The 18,922-nt window shown below is 40.5% G+C and overlaps 1 protein-coding gene across 2 annotated transcripts in view; it reads left to right on the top strand.

The window, feature by feature from the left end:
• The first annotated feature begins 528 nt into the window (after positions 1-528).
• Positions 529-18,922, top strand: part of GPSM2 (G protein signaling modulator 2) — a 26,763-nt gene continuing 8,369 nt past the window's right edge. Inside the window, exons 1-7 of one of the 2 annotated variants that reach the window (XM_056497349.1) lie at positions 529-708; positions 10,947-11,262; positions 16,109-16,330; positions 17,383-17,518; positions 17,957-18,099; positions 18,385-18,508; positions 18,770-18,885. In XM_056497349.1, coding sequence (XP_056353324.1) covers positions 11,201-11,262; positions 16,109-16,330; positions 17,383-17,518; positions 17,957-18,099; positions 18,385-18,508; positions 18,770-18,885 — 803 coding nt within the window. In that variant the 5' untranslated portion in view covers positions 529-708; positions 10,947-11,200. The remainder of the gene's footprint in view (positions 709-10,946; positions 11,263-16,108; positions 16,331-17,382; positions 17,519-17,956; positions 18,100-18,384; positions 18,509-18,769; positions 18,886-18,922) is intronic. The other variant, XM_056497350.1, reaches the window with a different exon arrangement.

Below are 18,922 nucleotides of genomic sequence, written 5' to 3'. Positions count from 1 at the left end.
CTGAATTACCTGCTCGAGGAAATAAGACACAAATGACAGAAGGCACGGAGAGCAGCAGCTGCTGCCAGCTACCTGTGCGTGCTCATTAATCCCGCTATAGTAGTAGAGACAAAAAAACTTGGTATCAGAGCCACGAGTGGTACTAAAGTTCAACCTCAGGCTGGAAAAACCCAAACAAATCCCCCAGCCCCTTTCCCCCCCACCCTTCCTTTCACTACTCTAAAGATTACAAACTTTTTTCCCAATTTACGTCTCGTCCCCGTGCATCAGATGAAGTGCAGTTAACTAGCAGCTCAGCACCACGAGAAGCTTTGTTTCACCTTATCTGCAGTCGCTCGGGGCGGCAGAGCGAGCCGGCACGCTCGCGTTCCTGCGGGCACGGCGCCGCTCCCGCTCGGGGCCGGGCGGTGCTCGGGCTGGCTGGGCCCGCCCCGCCCCGCTCGCCATTGGCCCGTGCGGATGATGCAGCCGCTCCGGCCGTTGGCGGCCCCGCCCCCGGGGCCGGGCGCGCGGGGCTGCGATTGGCGGATTCGAGGAGCGGCTGCGCGTGGGCGGGCGGGGCCCGCCGCCCCTCACAGCCCCGCTCGGCCCCGCCGGCCGGGATCGCACAGCGCCGGCCCCTCAGAGCTGCCCGCCGGCCGAGATCGCACAGCGCGGGCCCGTCGGAGCTGCCCGCCGCCCCTCGGAGCCCCGCCGGCCCGCACACAGGTGAGCGGCGGGCCGGGGAGCGCACGGTGCCGGAGCGGGGCCCCGGGCGGCGCGCTGGGCTGGCCGGTACAGCGGCGGTGCGGCCCGCTCCGGGCACTGCGGTGCGAGCCCCGTGCCCTGTGCCGGCTCCCGGCGAGCGCCCTTGGCGAACAAAGGCAGGAGGTGCCGTGCCCGGCGGGGTGGGTTGTGTGCCGCCATCGCCCTGGAGGCTCTGAAGGGAGCGGGACCAGCAGGGCTGTGCATCGGGCGGCTTTGGGCACTGGTGCTGTGTTAACGAGGCGATAAAATAAAGGCGTGAGGGCGGGAGTGAAACGGGCTGGTCGCAGAACCGGAACCAACGGGTCTGCAGGCGTAAGGCGAGGAGTGAGGCAGGGAACAAGCTCTAAACTCTTGTTCGAGAGGTTGAGTTAGGCATTGTGTTATGGCATATCTAAACTCGGATTATACCAAACCTAGTCTCGTTTATCTACTAGACTGTAGGTTTTGCTAGTGTAGTTCCCGCCCTTCTATTGCTTTTTCCCTTTTTCAGTGGAGGTATCAGAAATTGCTCTCTGTCCCTTTATTGACCTGATTGCCAGGACACAAATTTTACCCCACCTTAAAGCTGTGGCCTTCTGCTTTAGAAGTCTTTTCAGCCTGATGTGCTGTTCCTGTTAGATTCTTGCCAGTGACTGCAGGGCTCATGTATCCTGGGTTGCTATGGAGAGCTGTGCAACCAGCTCAGAATTTGGAAGAACGTGCTGAGTCTTGCATCGCAAAAAGATCAGTTAAGAGATTCTAGTCCCTGCTTAAATTTTGTGTGGAAAATTTATGCCACTTTTTTAAGTGATAATTCTGTTCGACCTTGAAAAGCTAGCAAAAAGACCTCCTCATAATACAGTCCTTCTAAATTCGTTGCTTATATATATTTATAGTGCGTTAAAACTAATTTGTAGGCCTGTCTAAGTGTTCCTTCTTACTAGTTTAATTAATGGTTAGCAAGTCTTCTGGTCTGTGGTTCTGCATCCCTCTTTGGTAGGAAGGACTTTTTACTTCCAGTTACTTCCGTGTAAGGCTGGGAGAAAACTTACCTGAAACCTAAAACAGCTTCATTGGGCTAGAAGAAACCTATGGGGGTCTTTTCAGTTGCTTTATTTAGCATGCTGTTGTTTAAATGCTCTTGTAACTCTTTCAAACATCTTAAAACTACTTAGGCTTGTACATTGGTGCAGAATTACTTCATGAATTGATGGTTCAAAGGTCAAAGTAAGTTTTGAAAAGCTTATTTCTAAAAAGAAATATTTGTCCATAGTTTTAACTACTGAATGTAAGGGGATTTTAATTTTTTTTAAGTTTATAATTTTTTAGTTTTTCCTCATCTTCCACATTTTAAATTTAATAGCTAACATATTTGTTCATTTGTCCTCTAGGTTTATTGTAGCCTTTGTGTGATCAGTTTCACTTTCCATGACTTAGTCAGTCCTGCCCAGTCTGTAACTATAGTCCTAGTTTCAGTAGCTTTTAAGGTCTTAATGAAATTGGTTTTATTTGAGGAGTGAGCGACCATCTTAAGACTTGCTGAGGGATCAACCTGTTATTGTTATCACTGTTCCTGCAAATAAAAGTAAAGAGACATCCAGGTACCAGAAAAAAACCTTAAACTTTTCTTTAGCCATTTAGTAGCAAGTCAGCTATACAAGTGGTAGTATCCAAAAAGGAAAAAAAGGTATTATTTTGTGGAAGAGCACAGTGTTAGGAATGCAAAATACAGGAATAGCAGAAGTGGAAGGACTGGCAAGAGAGGGTCTGAAACACATACAGTGTTGAACAGATGATTAATGTCAAGTTGCCTCTTGGGACTCAAATTTGGCAGTGTTTGAGAAATATGGTCTTGTTCATATAATAAAACTTCTTTGTATTATAAACCTTTTACAAATAGGAAGGAAAGCTTTCATTCAGCTGGGTTACAGGGAATATAAACCACATGTGATTTATAAAGAAGGTTCTCTAAAACAGTTTTATTTCTTCGTTATTTCTTTTTGCTGCACTATTTTTCTTCCCATTGCCATGTTAGTATACTCTCAGGAATTTTGCTCCCTGCATGCAGCACTTTGGAGCCTGGACCTTATTTAGTGGTCTTTGGTTTGTTAGAGAACAGGATGTGCTACTGTGACCAGTTCTTTCAGTGTAGTAATGCCTGTACACAGTGGCTAAACTGGCAGTGGGGACAAAATGGGCTGCAGCCCAGTAGTCATCACTGATGGAAGAAACTGCATTGAGGAGATTCTGAATAGATTTGCATCTGCATCCCAAGTGTTGGAATGAAAATGCAAAGCAATTTACAGCTTAGCACCTGAACAAATACTGTTTTCCTTAAATCTCCATAGGTGATGTGCTATAAATACACTATACCTGTCTATGGGAAGCAAACAGTACAAAAAACCAACACGTGGTCTTCTCACTGTTGCGAGTGTTCCTCCTGCAGCACAGGAAGTTCTGTAGCTGTGGCCTCATTAGAGAGGATGTTAATGGCTGCTGTTGTAGTTGGGAACTGAGGGGCACAGGTATGCACCAGGCAGTGCTGCTGGCATTAACCTGCCATGGATCACTGCAGTTGTGTAACAGAGGCTCTGTGAGAGCTGCATCTGCACCCTGCCAGGTAAAACCTTGCTGGGGTGGTAAGGATTCTTTATGCTCAATGTCTGCTTTGGCTCTGAATGAGCACCACAGTGCCAACTAGGAATTTTGAAACAGCAGCTATATTGCTTCACTTAAATTGCTACTGTGTCTTACTGCCAGTGATTCTAAGGATTATTATTATTATTTTAAATTTAATTTACAGAATCTTAAGGTAACTTCTTCCATTTCTTTTTAAGATGCTTGCACAATGTTGGTCTTCTTTCTTTTCCATACCAGGATCTCTTTTTAAAAAGATTTTATAGGCCAAGAAGGAGCTAAGCTAGGTGGAACATTTTATTGGAGAGATCTGGGATCAACTTGCTGTATCAGCTGAAGTGCAAATAGGCAGCCTTTTGTGCTGAACCCTTCCTATGTGAGGTTCTTTCACATTGGATAGCATGCTCCAATTCCCAAACTGAACGTGGCTGGGTGTCTCGCTGCCTGGGAGAGGCCTCGTATATGTTCATTTGCATTATGAGATTGTCCCAAAGGAACAGGGTTCACCTTCAGAACTTGGTAACTAAACTGTTACTGATTTACTCATTTATTGGGAATGACTTCAACTTATGCTGTGAATAAAAGGATGACAAATAACTGCTTTATTGCGAACTGTCATTGCAGTCTGTTGTGGTATTTGTGCACTTAAAGTGCTTAGATGCAAATCTTATCCTCAGTTGTGGGAGATTTTGGAAAGAAGGCAGCACAGTATTTGTTTTCAGACTGTGAATAACAATTTGTAAATAAAGTTGAGTTTGGCTCTGATAAAAGAAAAAAGAATAAGGAATCCTAATACCTTGATGTATCAAATATGTGGACAAATTCTGATCTGTTTTGACTGATATTATTCTGCACTGCTCTTGTATCCTTGCTGCATGTAGAATTAGTTTTCAGTTGCTTGATTTTATAATGAGGACTTTAGTTATATTTTACTGGCACTTTATGTTCTCCTGTCTTATTTTATCGTAGTATGGGATTCCCCTAATTCAGGATTTAAATAGGTGGCTTACATTAACTGTCTGCAGGAGTGTCTGTGCAATAAAAATACTCGTGGTTGCTTGTGTTAGCTACACTGGGTTCTTTAACCTGCACTATGGGCAGTAATTATGTACATTTGGTAGCAGGCTGTTTTCCAGTTAAATACTGGTTTTCTTAGTAAAAAGAAGGGAAATAGGAATAAGCAGGATATACAGAGTTTGAAAGGCTTGGCATCTTGCAGACCTTTAGCATTACTTAAAGCCCCAAACACTCCATTCAGCCAGGTGCTCCACAAACAAATTAGGAGGAAAAATCCTCCTCCTAATCTACAGAATAGGTGGAAAGTGCATACAGGAAATACCAGAGGGAAAGGCTCCTGGGCTTGTGTTTGCCCTTAACAGAGTACTGGGAGCCACAGGTGGGAGTGCAGGGGCAACCAAGAGGAGTTAACCTGTGAAATGAAGGAGATGGATGTTTAGAACCTACCACGAGCAGGGCCTGTTTGGTTTAGGCAACCAGTGAAATAAAGAAAACCCCAAACAAAAATTTGTAGAAATAAATCGATAAATTAAATATCTCTGCTGTTACTATGTCTGTCATAATGCAGGGCCAGATTAGCAATTGGATAATGGATACTGGACTCTGCCTTCGAGCTGTGTTCCTCTAGTTGTCCAGTCTATGACTTCATTTCCAGCTGTGGATGTGTTGAGAGCCTCACTTCATTGAGAGCAAAATTTGTCTTAGAAACGCTTGATGCCTGTCACCATGCCTGTTGTGGGAGGTTTGTCTTTTGGGGTGGGTATCTCATTGCTAGGACATTTTTAAAGGTTTTAAAAAAATACAAATAGAACTTCATAAACTAGTATATCCTGCAAAGTAGTTTTAGGGTTTTATGTAATATATAGTTATAGTTATATATGGTTATTAATATTTTCAAGAAAACTATTTTGCATACCTACTTAGAACTCTTTGGGACTGTTCTGGGGATATTTGTGCACCTTTGTCACTAGGAGGTTTCTCTTCCTCTAGTCATATTGATGATTAAATTGAGGTAAATAGAGTAAATTGATGAGTAATTTAAAATAATTGGAGAGAAACCCTTTTCTTGATTTGGGCTTATGTACAGTACTAGAAAGAAATTATGGAGAGAAATGAAGAAAAGAATCAGATTACTCAGGAGTTTGTCAGAAAATGATAGTATTTGTGTAACTACTCATTTAGCAGTTATTTTAATTTTTTTGAGGAGAGTTGTCGTGAGTTTCCTAACTTCTATTATTAGTATTTTCCTGGTCTTTTATCGCCTTTTGTACTTCTGTTACTGAAGTCATTAAGTCTTGGGCATTAAGTGGCTAAAAAGGGAGATGGTATAATTTCAGAGATAATGGAGTCAAGTTTCCCTCCCTCACTCTAGTAATTCTTTTCTTTCGGTTCACAAAAGGGAGTCAGCTCTGCATCTGTCAGTTCTGGTTACAAAATGCCTGTCTGGCCTTATGCTCTCAGTTACAATTTGGTGATTCTCAGAGATACTCTGTGCACATCGCTTGGGCAAAGGAGAGGAACCCTCATATTCCATCTTCTATTAGAACATTATAAGTGAAATTCCAGGCCTGCAGAGCAGAGTGGGTTGATAGCATTACAAGTCAGCATCCCCTGTGGGCTAAAGGCAGTGCTATACCCACCCCTTCCAGCCATCTCAGGGCTGGCTGCAATATTCAGCAATGCGTCTTATGTTTGTGTGGGCCCATATTTATAAGTCAGCGTGGTAAATATAGGTGGGGTGGAGGAGGAAGCATCTCAACCAAGAACATGAGATAGTGGTTTAATTTATTTGCTGCTTGTCTGATGAGCCTGATTGTACAGGATGTTTAGGTGGAATCTTTGCCATCCTCTGCAGTGATACAGGCTCTGCAGCACGAGCTCTGTCACACCTGGGAGGAGCAGCTCAGGAGCTGCTTGTGAACTTCAGTTTTCCTCTTCTGTCCATTAGGATGTGATGGGAGCTGCAAAGTGGCTTGCATGCTGCTAAGCCAGTCCTATAAAATAATCCCTGTGGTTCATTCTGGGGTTTTCTGCTCAACAGAGAAATCCATCAGGAGACAAAGGTAGTATTTCAGCACAGATATTGCTCCACATCATCATGATCCTGAATAAAACCTCAAATTCACCTCATCAGTGAAGGTGGTTTCTATGTGTATTCAGCTAATCTGCTGTTGAACAGCTGTCAAAAATGGTGCAGAGAGGAGTGTAAAGTTAAGCAGCCAAGAAAAACCACAATGGTCTTAGTACAGTTGTTTCTTGTATTTGCATGATCCACTCTCATGACTAGTCACTTGTACTATGCTCAAGGTTTGGAAAAATTAGCTTTTCCCCAGCATGGCACACAATTGCTTAAAGGCTCATTCACAGGGCAATATGTATTACTGCAGAAATGCTAATGATGATGCTGTTTTCTATGTTAATACAATATTATACTAGTGAAATTTTAAGGCTTTTTGGTGGCTTATTGTAGGCTTATTCATTAATTCAGGTGAAGCTTTAAAATATCCTTGAACAGCATTGAAGACTAAAATAGAGAAATCTTTAAGTGTTCCTTGTGCTATTTGTATTTATATGCTCTTTTATATTTTGGAGGTCTGAAGCCAAGCTAATCTTTGTATTTCAGTTATTGGACTGTTGGTATATTTTTATTATTATCTAGTGTGGTTCTTCATTCACAGGCTATGCAAGGCTCTGTTTTGTCTTTAGATGATCCAGTTCAAAGTTTTTTTCTTTTTTTCCTGTTTTTCTCCTACCCATTCTGTATCATCTTTCTGAAAGGAAATTCAAACTTAGTTCACCATTGGGAAATCTGTCTTAATCCTGAAACAAGAAGTCTCTGTCACTAGTTTTTCTCAGGAAATGCAATTTGTGCAGTAGATCTGCCTTTATCTGTGCTTTCCTCAAGTAGCTTTAGAATCTCTCTGTCGGTGATGACTTCATTTAGCAGATGCTCCTTTCCCACAGATTTGTAAGGAGTAGCAGATGGGAGGGAAGGCATGACTGGATCATCTCCTTTAGGGAAAGGCAGAAGGAGCGGAACTGTTTGATATTCCAGCAGCCCCCAAGTGACCGCTCAGGGTCTGCCAGCTGTCCGGCCATGTGACTGCATCAGCAAAGCAACCCTTCTGATCATCTGACAAACTCCAAAAAAAAGGTGTGGGTTGAGCAAAGGAGCAATGAAGCTCCTTAAAATGTACTGTTTGGAGGTGATGAAGAAGAATAAAACCCTCTTCTCCAACTCTATTGTGTGATTATTAGTTCTGTGTACTGCAAATAAATCACAGCATTGGCTTTCTGTTGCTTGCTGATGAATTTTCACCTGTACAGAAATACGAATGAAATAAAAGTTTAAATGAAAAAATCTGTTGTAGACAGTGTAACTAAGAATTGCAAACTGATTAAACTCATTATCTACTATTGAGATAAAATTTATAATGTGTAATCAAATCATTGCTGAAGTGGAAAATGCCTTAAAAGGTGAAACACGTGTCTGGAGGCTGTGATAACTAGAATTACTAGCTTGCATACAGGTTTTGGGGAAAGAAATAGCAACTGTTGTTTTATCACTGTCGGAAACCTGAAACATACTGGTTAGTATTAAAGATGTGGGAGCCTTGGTTTCTTCTGTAATTTTTCTTGAGAGAGAGTAAGCCTTGTTCCAGTCTTAGCATTTGTATCACTGATTCAGTGCAGGGGTGTTAATGGAAGGCTGAGATGTACTTTTGTCATTCAAAACCCATGGATATTCATACAGCTTCTATATAAATCTGTGATTTAATAGAAAAAAATAATGAAAAGTGACTTTCTGACAGTAATAAGTACATTTTTTTAGATAGAGCATTGAGTTGAGGTAAATTTACTTTTTTATTGATGGTTTAATTGAAAATCCTTTAGCTGTTTGTAGCCAGGGTAATCCCTAACTAAGGCTCACCATTTTGACCTAATAAAGCATTGATACAGTGCACGTTTTGTCTATTGTGGGCTGTGAAGTGGCTGCCACATTTGACTGCCCAACCTCTGCCTTGTTTCAGTTGATTTTTGGGTGGCAAGGCTCATGGTCATTTCTGTTTGGTATCAAACAACTCTCTGCTGAAGCAGACCCAGTCTTTTCTCTGTGGGCTTTTTGCTGCTACTTCAAAATAACAGAAACCCCCAGGACTTCCTGTATGTAGTAAAATTGTGCATTTTAAGGTTGTGTATACAACTTCAGTTTTTTTATTTATGCTTTCCTGAAAGGCAGCTCTTCAACATGGATAGAGATTTTGTATTGCTCTGAGGTGTGAAGAGAATAAATTTAAAGCAGCTTGATTGCACTAATACAGATTATTTTTCCTAGTAAGCCCCAAGTGACTTTTTTCAAGCTACGTAAAATTTTAATTAAAAATGCAAGTTTAGGAGAAAGCCTGTTTCACTGTTGGTTATGCTGACAGTGTAGAACTTCTACTAAGGTCTGTTAATTCCCTAGGCTTTTCTGCTGGAGCCCTGTGTCCCCTGAGCCAATTCTGCTCTGACCACCAGCTCGGGCAAGGCTTGGTTACACAGAGATGCTCTCAGCAGTTAGGGTGCAGCAGTTGGAGGAGCAAGGCTGAGTTTGTTGTACTCCAGTCCTCCCGAGGCCAGTTTACACCTGAGAGATGCTGTCTGTGCAAGTGTTCGACTCCCACCCCCTGCATTTTGCATTCCCCAGTCTAATTAAGGTGATTTAGGTTTGGTTACTGATTACACCTTGGCACGGCTGAAGGCGTAATTGACATCCTAGTGACTTACCCGTGAAGAAGCTGACTATGAAGAGCAGACCCAGCAATTTTGGTTGGATCTGTGATGATGATGTGTTGGCCAATGTGGGTGTGTCTGTATCACCCTCCCAAGACTAGGAATGTGCTGTATGGCCAGTAAGGAGGCAAAAAGCAGGAGCAGTGGTTCCAGCTCTTGGGAGATGGTGACATCAGTCAGACTGTGAGGACAGATGTGTAGCTCAAATACAGTGAAGCTGTAAACATCTGATGTAAAATGTACTGCTAAAAATAATTGATATTTAAATAAACACAGATGTTCTGATGTGCTTTTAAGTATAACTGGGCTTTTTTGTTTAAAGTTGGCTTTTTATTTTTAAAAAAACCTTTTATTCAGTTAATTACCATTACACTGTAAATATACAAACAAATCACCACAGTGATCATTTTGTGATCTGTGGAGATTGCCAGAGTACACTTTACTTTGTAGTGTGTCCCTCTGTGGAAAAGAGCTTCTAAATCCCTTGGATTTGCTGAGCAGCAGGAGTGCTGGAGTGTTGCTGTACACTGGGTGGCTTGGGGCCATCTGCCTGTATGAGCCACCTGAGCTGAGGCTGGACAGACTTGGGCAGAGTGAGTGCCCAGAACACAGCCTGCCCCGTGTGTGGGCTGCAGTGCTATTGTAATCTGTGCGTGTCACACTTCATAATTGCAAAAATACACCCACACCCACTGGCTGATTCCTAGTAATCCTAGTGATGAGCATGGAAGGGCAAAATATTTGTTTAATTGGAAGAATGTTGATTGCCTGTTTGAGGGCTGCTGGCAAGGTAGAGCAGGATGGGAAGCATGAATCTTCACAGCTGGGGCTTGATAAAAGAGAGGAAAAGGCATGGGCTATATTGACAATTCAACATACAGGTTTGCATATTCTTGTGATGACAGCTCTGAATCTGAGCTCTCTTCCTGTCTTTTTGACACCTTTGCAGTCTCTTGATGAAATATGCATTTGTGAATTACACAACTTTATGTTTACTTGCAGAGGAAGGTAATATTAGTACTGAGGCATAAATATGTCACTGTCTCTACTAAAAATATCTTTAAAAGTAGGTAAAATTTTGATTACAGGGTTTCTTTTCTGTTAATTTTTCCTAGCCAGCCTAAACATGTCCAGTATTTACATGCTGACTTCTGCAATCCCTTTGAAACACAGTCTGGAGCTCACATCACAGTGCTGCAGAATGTTTGAACAGGAAGCCAGTGTTAACACCCCGTGCCGTCCAAACTCCCATACTCCCCCCGTTTCTTTTGGGAGCAGCGAAGAGAAAAGTGAATATAGAGCTTAAACCTTTGCTGCCTGCTTTGCTTACAGTATATTCCAGGTGGGACAGTCTCCAGAATGGATGATTTCCAGATGGGGTTGTGCCCACCAGTTCTGACTGCTGTGGGCCTCCAGCTGATGATCAGGATTTTGGTGGCAGTGTTTATACGTAAAGCACCTTGTGATCTGATCTATATTATGCCTTTCATTCTGTAGTTGTCATCCTGTAAGGTTTTTGCCTGGAACTTAATGAGGCCAGAAAATAGTAACAAGGGTAAATTCTTCCAAGTCTCCAAGAGGAGAGAGTGTTGGTTTTTGTTAAGCCTCTTTGGCTTTCTCACTTGCCTACAGGAATTACCATGTCTGTGTAGAAGGCTTTGGCTCTGCCTTTAAGCTCTTGAATGACGTTTCCTGCTTGGTAGGAGCAGTGTTTTGCTTTTACATCAGCTGCAAATGCTGATGAGTTATTAACTATGAGACTTCAAGCCAAGCATCTTGTGTTCCCTTTGCAGAACCGCGGCTGAATGGAGCTTAAAGGGCCACAGATGAAAGAAAGAACACGAACATTTCTGAAGGTGTGAGATGTGTCTGGCTGAGACCTCCTTACCTCAGTAATAAAGAAGAGTTTTTCTACAGGAGCTTAGGATATCTTTACCCCAGCTTCTTAATATACTAACTGGAATGGTGCTCTGACAACAATTCTCCATAATAAAGCACTTTCCCTACTACAGAACAGTATTTCTTTCTCTACTGATAATGTAACTCAATGGCGGAAAATAATGTTTTGGTAAGCATGCGTGAAGATCGTTCCTTTCACGTGCGATACAGGTAAGACTGGTAATTTTGCTGTAAATGAATAAGCGCTATTAATAATAAAAAGCTAAACAAGTTGCAACAAATAGCTTGATACCTCTGGTAGTAGTGTTATTAAAATTTAAAATTAAACCCATTTTTTTCTTGAATTTTGAATTATGAAAATTCACTTTTGCTATGTAGCAGATTATATTGTATGCATGATTGTATAGTATTGGAACTTGCATGGTAGCAGACTAGTACATTCTTGTCTGTATTTCTTTGTATTTAGGGTAGAATGATGTGAAGTATGGTGCCTGCAGGGTAATAGCTGCTCCCTCTTTTAGCTGTTGGGCTGCCTCTGCAAATTGCTGAGTTTTGTCTGCTAAAGTTCTCTGTACTAATTAAAAATAGCAACAATAACAATATTCATGACCTTATTAAACTTTTCTGCAAGAGCTATAATCTGATTCCCATTTAAAAAACATGATGGCAAAATACTTTTAATTTAAAAACATACTAAACTTTCCTAAGACTTTGAGAAACTGCAGATTAATTCAGTATATTGACCTGGAATTTTGTGATGATTTTGATAGCCATAATTTGGAAATATTTTATTTAGTTAGAGTTTAAAATTTAGTGCAGGAAATAAAAGATCATAAGTTACTGGAGAGGGAGTTACAGTTTTAAAAAAAAAATTACTTGCAGGTATTATCCCAGGCTTTTTGGCTGTGACTGCTCTTCCCTTCCTTCTGGTGTTCCATTAGAACTGATTTTAAAGAAGTTGGGGCTCACTCTAAGGAAGGTCTTTACTGTGGGTCTGTTTCTGACTGTGCAAGTGTTTTGGTTTCCCCACAGTAGTTGATCAGTATCAATTTAGCAGTTATAAAAATGCTTATGCTGGTGGAGGGAGATTATTTTTGTTGTTGTTTAGTGACTAAAAAAAATGCTTACTTCATTTGTATGAATAAATGATCTGTAGGGTGAATATCTGTAGATATACTTGCTTCTTTTAGCATGCTAAATTCATACACCAAAAAGTTGTAACTGATTTTATCTTGACTGGAGCAAAAGAACACAGAATTCAGGAGTGTGGTTTCTTGGTGTGTGAGTTGTTTGTTTCTAACCTCACCATCATTAGTTTGATGGAAGCAGTGCTGCAGTGGAGCTGTGGTGGAGCTGTTTGCAGTGGTTGCTGTGCAGGTTTCTGCTCAGATGGAGAAGCCAAGAGTAAGGGCAGGAGTCAGGAATGGTGTGTCAGCTTTATCACAGGATGCTGTGGCATTTGTGATGCTGTGCATCTGAACTAAAGAGATATCATGGGGTTGTTCTGTCTCTATTTGTACCAGCATGTTTCATGGCAAATTGATGACAGCTGTGTTCCCCCTCAAAAGCAAAAAGTCCTCTTAGCGGGGATTGAACTGAGTAAAACTAAATTGTGTTTAGAGATTGTAGTAATCAGTGAGTCTTACTGCCTTCTTCCACTGCCTTAATTCTTAACCACTTTTCTTGTCCTTATTGTAAGACAAGAACAGCTGAGGGGAGGGAGACAGAAACGAGGCAATATGCTTAGGGTTTATATTCTTAGAAATATTAAAGGTTTAAAATAAAATGGGAAAAAGGTCAGAGAAGAAAAAAGGACGGGGGGAAAAGAATAAAAAAACCTGGGGAGACAGGCAGGAGGAAAAGCTTTGAGGGCTAGATAAGGATGAGGTAGTTTTACAAATGAGAAATTATTCAGGAGATGCCAGCCAGTCTTTCAGAGAACAGGTCCAGGCAGCTCTAGGCAGCAGAACAAAATGAAGCCCTGTGTGAGCATTTCCAAGTAATATCTCAGAGAATGTTATCCTGTTCAGCAGGAACAGAATTGCTTTAGAAGTGCACAGATGAATGGGGCTTGTTCTCTTCTCCTCTCTGCAGATTCAATGCATCTCTTGTTAGGCCACTGGGTGTTGAGTAAATAATTCAGTTCAGCCCAGGGAACAGAGAAAGTAATGTCATATTCTCCTTGTAACTATTTAATGACTTCCTAAAACATTGATAACCTGGCCCTGTCTAGTCTGCCAAAGTGCTATTTAACCATTAGTAGTGACAGGTGGAGAACACCTACATAAATATTAAAAAAACCCACCCAAAAAAAAAAAAAAAAAAAAAAAAAAAAAAAAAAAAAAAAGTGTTAATTTTCATAAGAGTCCTTTAAGTAGCAAAGGGGAGGAAAAACCAAATACAAACCAAAACCAGACCTCTTCTGAATCCAGTTTTGGTACTCGATGGAAAAGCCTAGGAAACTTTTAAAATAACTGAGTGATTTCATAGCTCTTACATAACCTGAATGAAATAATGAGTGCAGGCAACTGTGGAAATAAATATTTAATTTTCTCTGTTCTATATTGGTATAGCTTATTTAGATTTTGAAATGGTATGTCAGAAAGAATGGATCCAGATGGAATTAAAGCTTTAATTTGCTGTACAGATTCTAGCAACCTGTTAACACAACTTCTCTAGAGTTGTGTAATTTTTGCATTCTTCTTTTAGTCAAACAATTATTAATTCCCACTTTCATTTACTTCCTGTAATTCTGGTTGAATTTAAACATTATATAATAACAGCTGATTTTCAACAGTCTGAGCATAAGCTGTTTGCTTCTTAGTTGTGTTGTATGAAAGATCCCCCACATCTTTCATTTTTATAAGTTATGCCAAATCTAGGTTGCAAAGTCAAATGGCTGTATTTCAAATTCCCTGATTTGGCATTTTTTGGTGTAGTGTGAAATTAGATGAATGCAGTCTCTTAGGGGAGCTACCATACTGCAGCGCACTCTGGTTTTGCCCTTTTACCTTTTCTAACTGCCTTTTCTTCACTGATTATGTGGCTGATGTATCACAGTTTTGTGGGGGGTTTTTTTGTTTGTTTTGTTTTGTTTTGTTTTTAATGGAGTAAATTCACTTACGGAAGCAGAGTCCAGTGTAGCATTTTCACTGTGACATCACACACACATTTTGCTGAAAATTCTGCTCTTTTTAGCCACTCAAGCTAAAAATCCAGAGTGTGGCTGTTTAATGGTCCAGATCTCTGCACTAAGATTTTCTAGCTGTCACTCTAATTGGCCGTGTCAGTTAACATGAGGTGCCCGGAGAGAACCTCTTTGGATAGGATTAAGATTACCCAATGAAGTGTTTTAAGTCTTAAACCTTCAGTTGCTGATGGTGTAATCATTTCTGCCTTGTATTTAATTGTACTTCATCATTTCTGCCTTCTCCTGTCTTGCATTCGACACATGCACGATGTCTGAGCCAGGTGGTGTGTTGTAGCTAATAGGAATGCTTTAACTTCTCTGAGAAGAGTTTCCAAACTTAAAAATATGTATTATGGATATCCAACCTGAGAAGTTGGGCTTGGCAAGAACTTCATGCTGGAGTTATCTTTTGCTGGCAGCATCTTTAGCAGCTACCAAGCAGGCAGTGCTTTTGGTTGCAGAAGTTAAGCATGTCAGTCATCTCGCTGTGCTTAAGTTGTGGCATGTCGAAGACCAGCAGGTATGGCAGTAGTTTGTGTTTTGTATTGTACTTGTGATCCTAATGCTAGTTCTTTTAGGAGCCATTTGATTTTTCAAAAATATTTCCTTCCTGTTCAGATTTGAGTAGAAGTTTGTATAACCAATTTTTTTCCAATTTAAGAAAATAAAGAAATGTAAATATTGCAGATATGTTAAAAACTTCATCACTAATGTCAAGTCAAAACTGGTGTCATCTGGTGTTTCCACTAAAATAGCTTCTGCAAAAGCCAGCATTTGATTGTCCACTCTTTTGGCAGTATTAGCACGCACTTTTTCAAAAATTACAGAGTGTCTCTTACTGTGTTTTTATTTTGAAAAAAATCTTAAAAAAATAAAATGCTGACAATTTTGCAAGCTTTTTAAAATGGATATATCCTGAAAAAGCTGGTGAACCATACTGCTTCAAGATCAAGACCTGGAGCTGTTGTCTTTCTCATCTTCCTCTCCCCTGCCTCCCTCAGAATAAAATTGTTAGCACCTACTGAAATGTTATATTTTGTATTCCTGAACTGACAGGGGCAAAAATGCACAAGTGGTTCTTACCACTGGAGTTTTCTATTAGCTTCTTTGTTCATGTTCAAAATGTAATATTGTACAAATTCATTCATGACTGCAGTATTTTGTACCAGTATAATTACGCAATTACTTGTTCATAATAATAAAAAATATTCCAGTGGGTTCTGGCATAATAGTATATCAGTGAAGTAACTTGAATTGGCATACATTTTGTCATTAATTGAATCTAGATTTTTTTTTCTTACACTGAGAATTTTCCTAGCAGTGCTACTAAGAAATGAAGTGCCAAGGAGTATTGAATTATATAGGAGGCAACTTGCGGAAGATTAGTCAGTCTTTGATACACAGAATATATTCTAATTTCATTTTTTCCTGTGCATCATTTTGCAGGTTACTATGGCATCACCCTAAAAATTTGAAGTGCTTCTATTTGTCAGAATCAGTATTCGTCAGTAATAGCTTGATTTCTAGGTACTTTTCTGAAATTATCTAGATGGTGAAAACTGTTTTTCAACCCTTCGGGTGCTGCCTACGGACAAAGCAGTTTTGGTTTCCTCTCTGAGACTGAAAAAATAAGAAATTGTAACTGTTGGTTCAGATGCTATTTTGGCTATCCCCTTTGAAGTTGTAATTTCCATTTCAGCCTTAGTTTCTGTAATACTCTAAAGCAAAACTCATTGGTTATAGTGTGGTGCTGATTCCCTCTCCTAAACAAAGAGAGGCCCTCTGAGTAAAATAATGCCCTGTTCAGAGCTCAGGTGCTGGGCAGTGGCATTTGGAGTGATGTTGGCCTTTTCTGTCACCGTGCAGGATGGAGGCTTCCTGCCTGGAGCTGGCTCTGGAAGGCGAGCGCCTGTGCAAGGCAGGAGATTGCCGTGCTGGAGTGTCTTTCTTTGAAGCAGCTGTTCAGGTTGGAACTGAAGATCTGCGAACCCTGAGTGCTATTTACAGCCAGCTGGGCAATGCCTATTTCTACCTGCATGAATATGCAAAGGCCTTGGAATACCATCACCATGATCTAACTCTTGCAAGGTAATTATGCTCCATAGCATCCCATTTGGGTAGATAGGAGCAGCTGACTGTTCACTGTCCTGCCAAACCCTGCTATTAATACTGGCTAACGAGTGAACATTAGTGGCAGAGGGCTGGGGAGCCTGGCAGGTCACTTGGGTGCCCTCTAACCTGGCAGCTAATACTTGGTCTAGCACCATAATCCTAAAACTGACTGAGGCCTCACCAGGTTTCTGGATAATTAAGTGGCTACTTTAAATCCACCCATTCTTTACCCTTTCATGTTTCTGTAACTCAGTGTTTCTAGTTCTCCGTATTGTTAAGCTGCTCTCTTGTTTACTAGACAGAACTCTATCTGTGTAAAACTCATAATATTATTCTGTGAAATCTAAAACCCTATCCCTTTCTTATGCTATTTATGTATCTTTTACTGATTTGTATAGATCAAATGAAAGACAAAGGCATATAATATACTTAACCTCAATTTATGCACAAATCTATTCTTCCCCCTGCTTTACCCTGCTCCTGTGCAATGGCCTTGGGGCACTTGTTTTGTTGTGTTATCCCCCAGGTATGGCAGTCTGAGTGGTTCAGTGGCAGTCTCTTGCCTTAGTCTCATTTAAAATCTAGAAATGAAGTAGTATCTTGAGCTATAGAGGAGTCTGTAAGCCTTAAACCTTACAGTTAAATGTCTTGCTAAGTAAAAGGAGACTTTACTCAAGTAAAACACAAATGCAGTTAAACCTCTCTTTGTAATGTTGGACTTTCTAAATAGTATTTAAGAATTTTCTCTCTATTCTCTTCCTAAAAGATGTGAATTAAAAAAAAAAAAGTTAAGCAGATGATCAATACCATGAATACCAGCAGTTGGGCAAACAGCACTGTCAGAATGAGATGCCTGTAACCACAGACTGAACAATGTTTGAGTGTGTTTCAGATTAAAATTAACACAAATATATTTACATGGTTGTGGTCTCTATTCATAAATTCATGTAATTCTCTACCATACATGGACCATCTGCTTGGTTTAAATGATACACTTTTTTCTGGGTACTTAATTTCTGCAATTTTAGGACAATTGGAGATCTACTGGGAGAAGCTAAAGCTAGTGGGAATCTGGGCAACACCCTAAAGGTACTTGGGAATTTTGAAGAAGCTATCGTTTGCTGTCAGAGACATCTGGATATTTCCAGAGAACTTAATGATAAGGTAAGAATTGTGCAGGAATCTGGATGTAAAGTGCTAACACACATTCCTGAACCCTGTGGTACTGTAAGAAGTGTGCACCTTTCCGAGGCAAATAGCGAATATTCAATTATTTCTTCTAGGCAGTAAGAATCTATTAGCTGGAATACAGTTGTTTGTACCTGGAAGACTGTAGGTCCAGGTTAAATATTACCCTATTTTGTGGCAGTTTTGTTTGTTTTTAATTTAATATTTAATGGTAATTGACCTCAAGAATGTATCTTACTCTTTGAAAAGTAGGTGCAAAACAGTTGGATTGAGGGATAACATGTTCAGAATGGGCAGAGTGTGTATTGACAAGTAGTTAAGGATCTTTTTCCCCCATCTGTGGATTGTACAAATAGTTGTGACAGAAGACTTTTAAGCATGAAATCTTAATGCCTTCTTTTACTTCTGGTTCAGGTTGGAGAAGCAAGAGCACTGTATAATCTGGGAAATGTGTATCACTCTAAAGGGAAAAATGTAGCTAATGCTGGGACTCATGATCCAGGGGAACTTCCAGATGATGTGAAAAATGCTTTACAAAAAGCTGCGAAGTATTATGAGTAAGTAGTAGCTTTAAATGTTGGGGACTGGGAAGACAGGATCATGTAGTTCCTTAGAATGTGGGAGATTTGCAGTGCCACGACCTAAATTGTGGAATGCTTCTCTGCAGAACTGAGGCACCTGTCAGTTTGGTCTTTTCAACAGGACAGTGCACTGATTTTTATCATGACCTCTGCTTTTTCTTTTATGTAAGACTTCTAAAAGTTATTATGCAAATGACTGTGAGAAAAAAAACCAAAGTTTTTAAAAGTCACTATTCTCCTTCTCTCTTTCCCCCAAAACAGGGAAAACCTGTCAATAGTGACAGAGCTGGGTGACAGAGCAGCACAAGGGCGTGCCTTTGGAAATCTGGGAAACACACACTATCTTCTGGGCAACTTCAGGAGTGCAGTTTTAGCCCATGAACAGGTACAGCAATGTGCTAGTAATGTATTATGTTCTAGCAGAATATTAGGTTGCTCCTGATCTTTAGTACATGTGTTGTGTTGGATCTTGTTGCAAGCTTTTTAATGCAGGTTTTAAATCTTAATGGCACAAACTTCAAGTTTGGCTGCTCTTATCAAGCATTATTGACCTGAAGAGTGCAATTTTTTCATATATTTCTGCATGCAAATGTATGCTACAAAGTATGCAGTGCAGTAACTAATGCAGTTATTTCACATATTAAAGCGTCTCCTAATTGCAAAAGAATTTGGTGATAGATCAGCAGAAAGAAGAGCATACAGCAACCTTGGAAATGCCTACATATTCCTGGGGGAATTTGAAACTGCTGCTGAATATTACAGGTGAGTGACTGCTGATAAACACAGTTTATACCTCTTG

The sequence above is a fragment of the Oenanthe melanoleuca genome, chromosome 8, assembly GCF_029582105.1.
Source record: "Oenanthe melanoleuca isolate GR-GAL-2019-014 chromosome 8, OMel1.0, whole genome shotgun sequence".
NCBI lineage: Eukaryota > Metazoa > Chordata > Aves > Passeriformes > Muscicapidae > Oenanthe > Oenanthe melanoleuca.
This window is presented reverse-complemented; position numbering and strand designations above follow the sequence as displayed.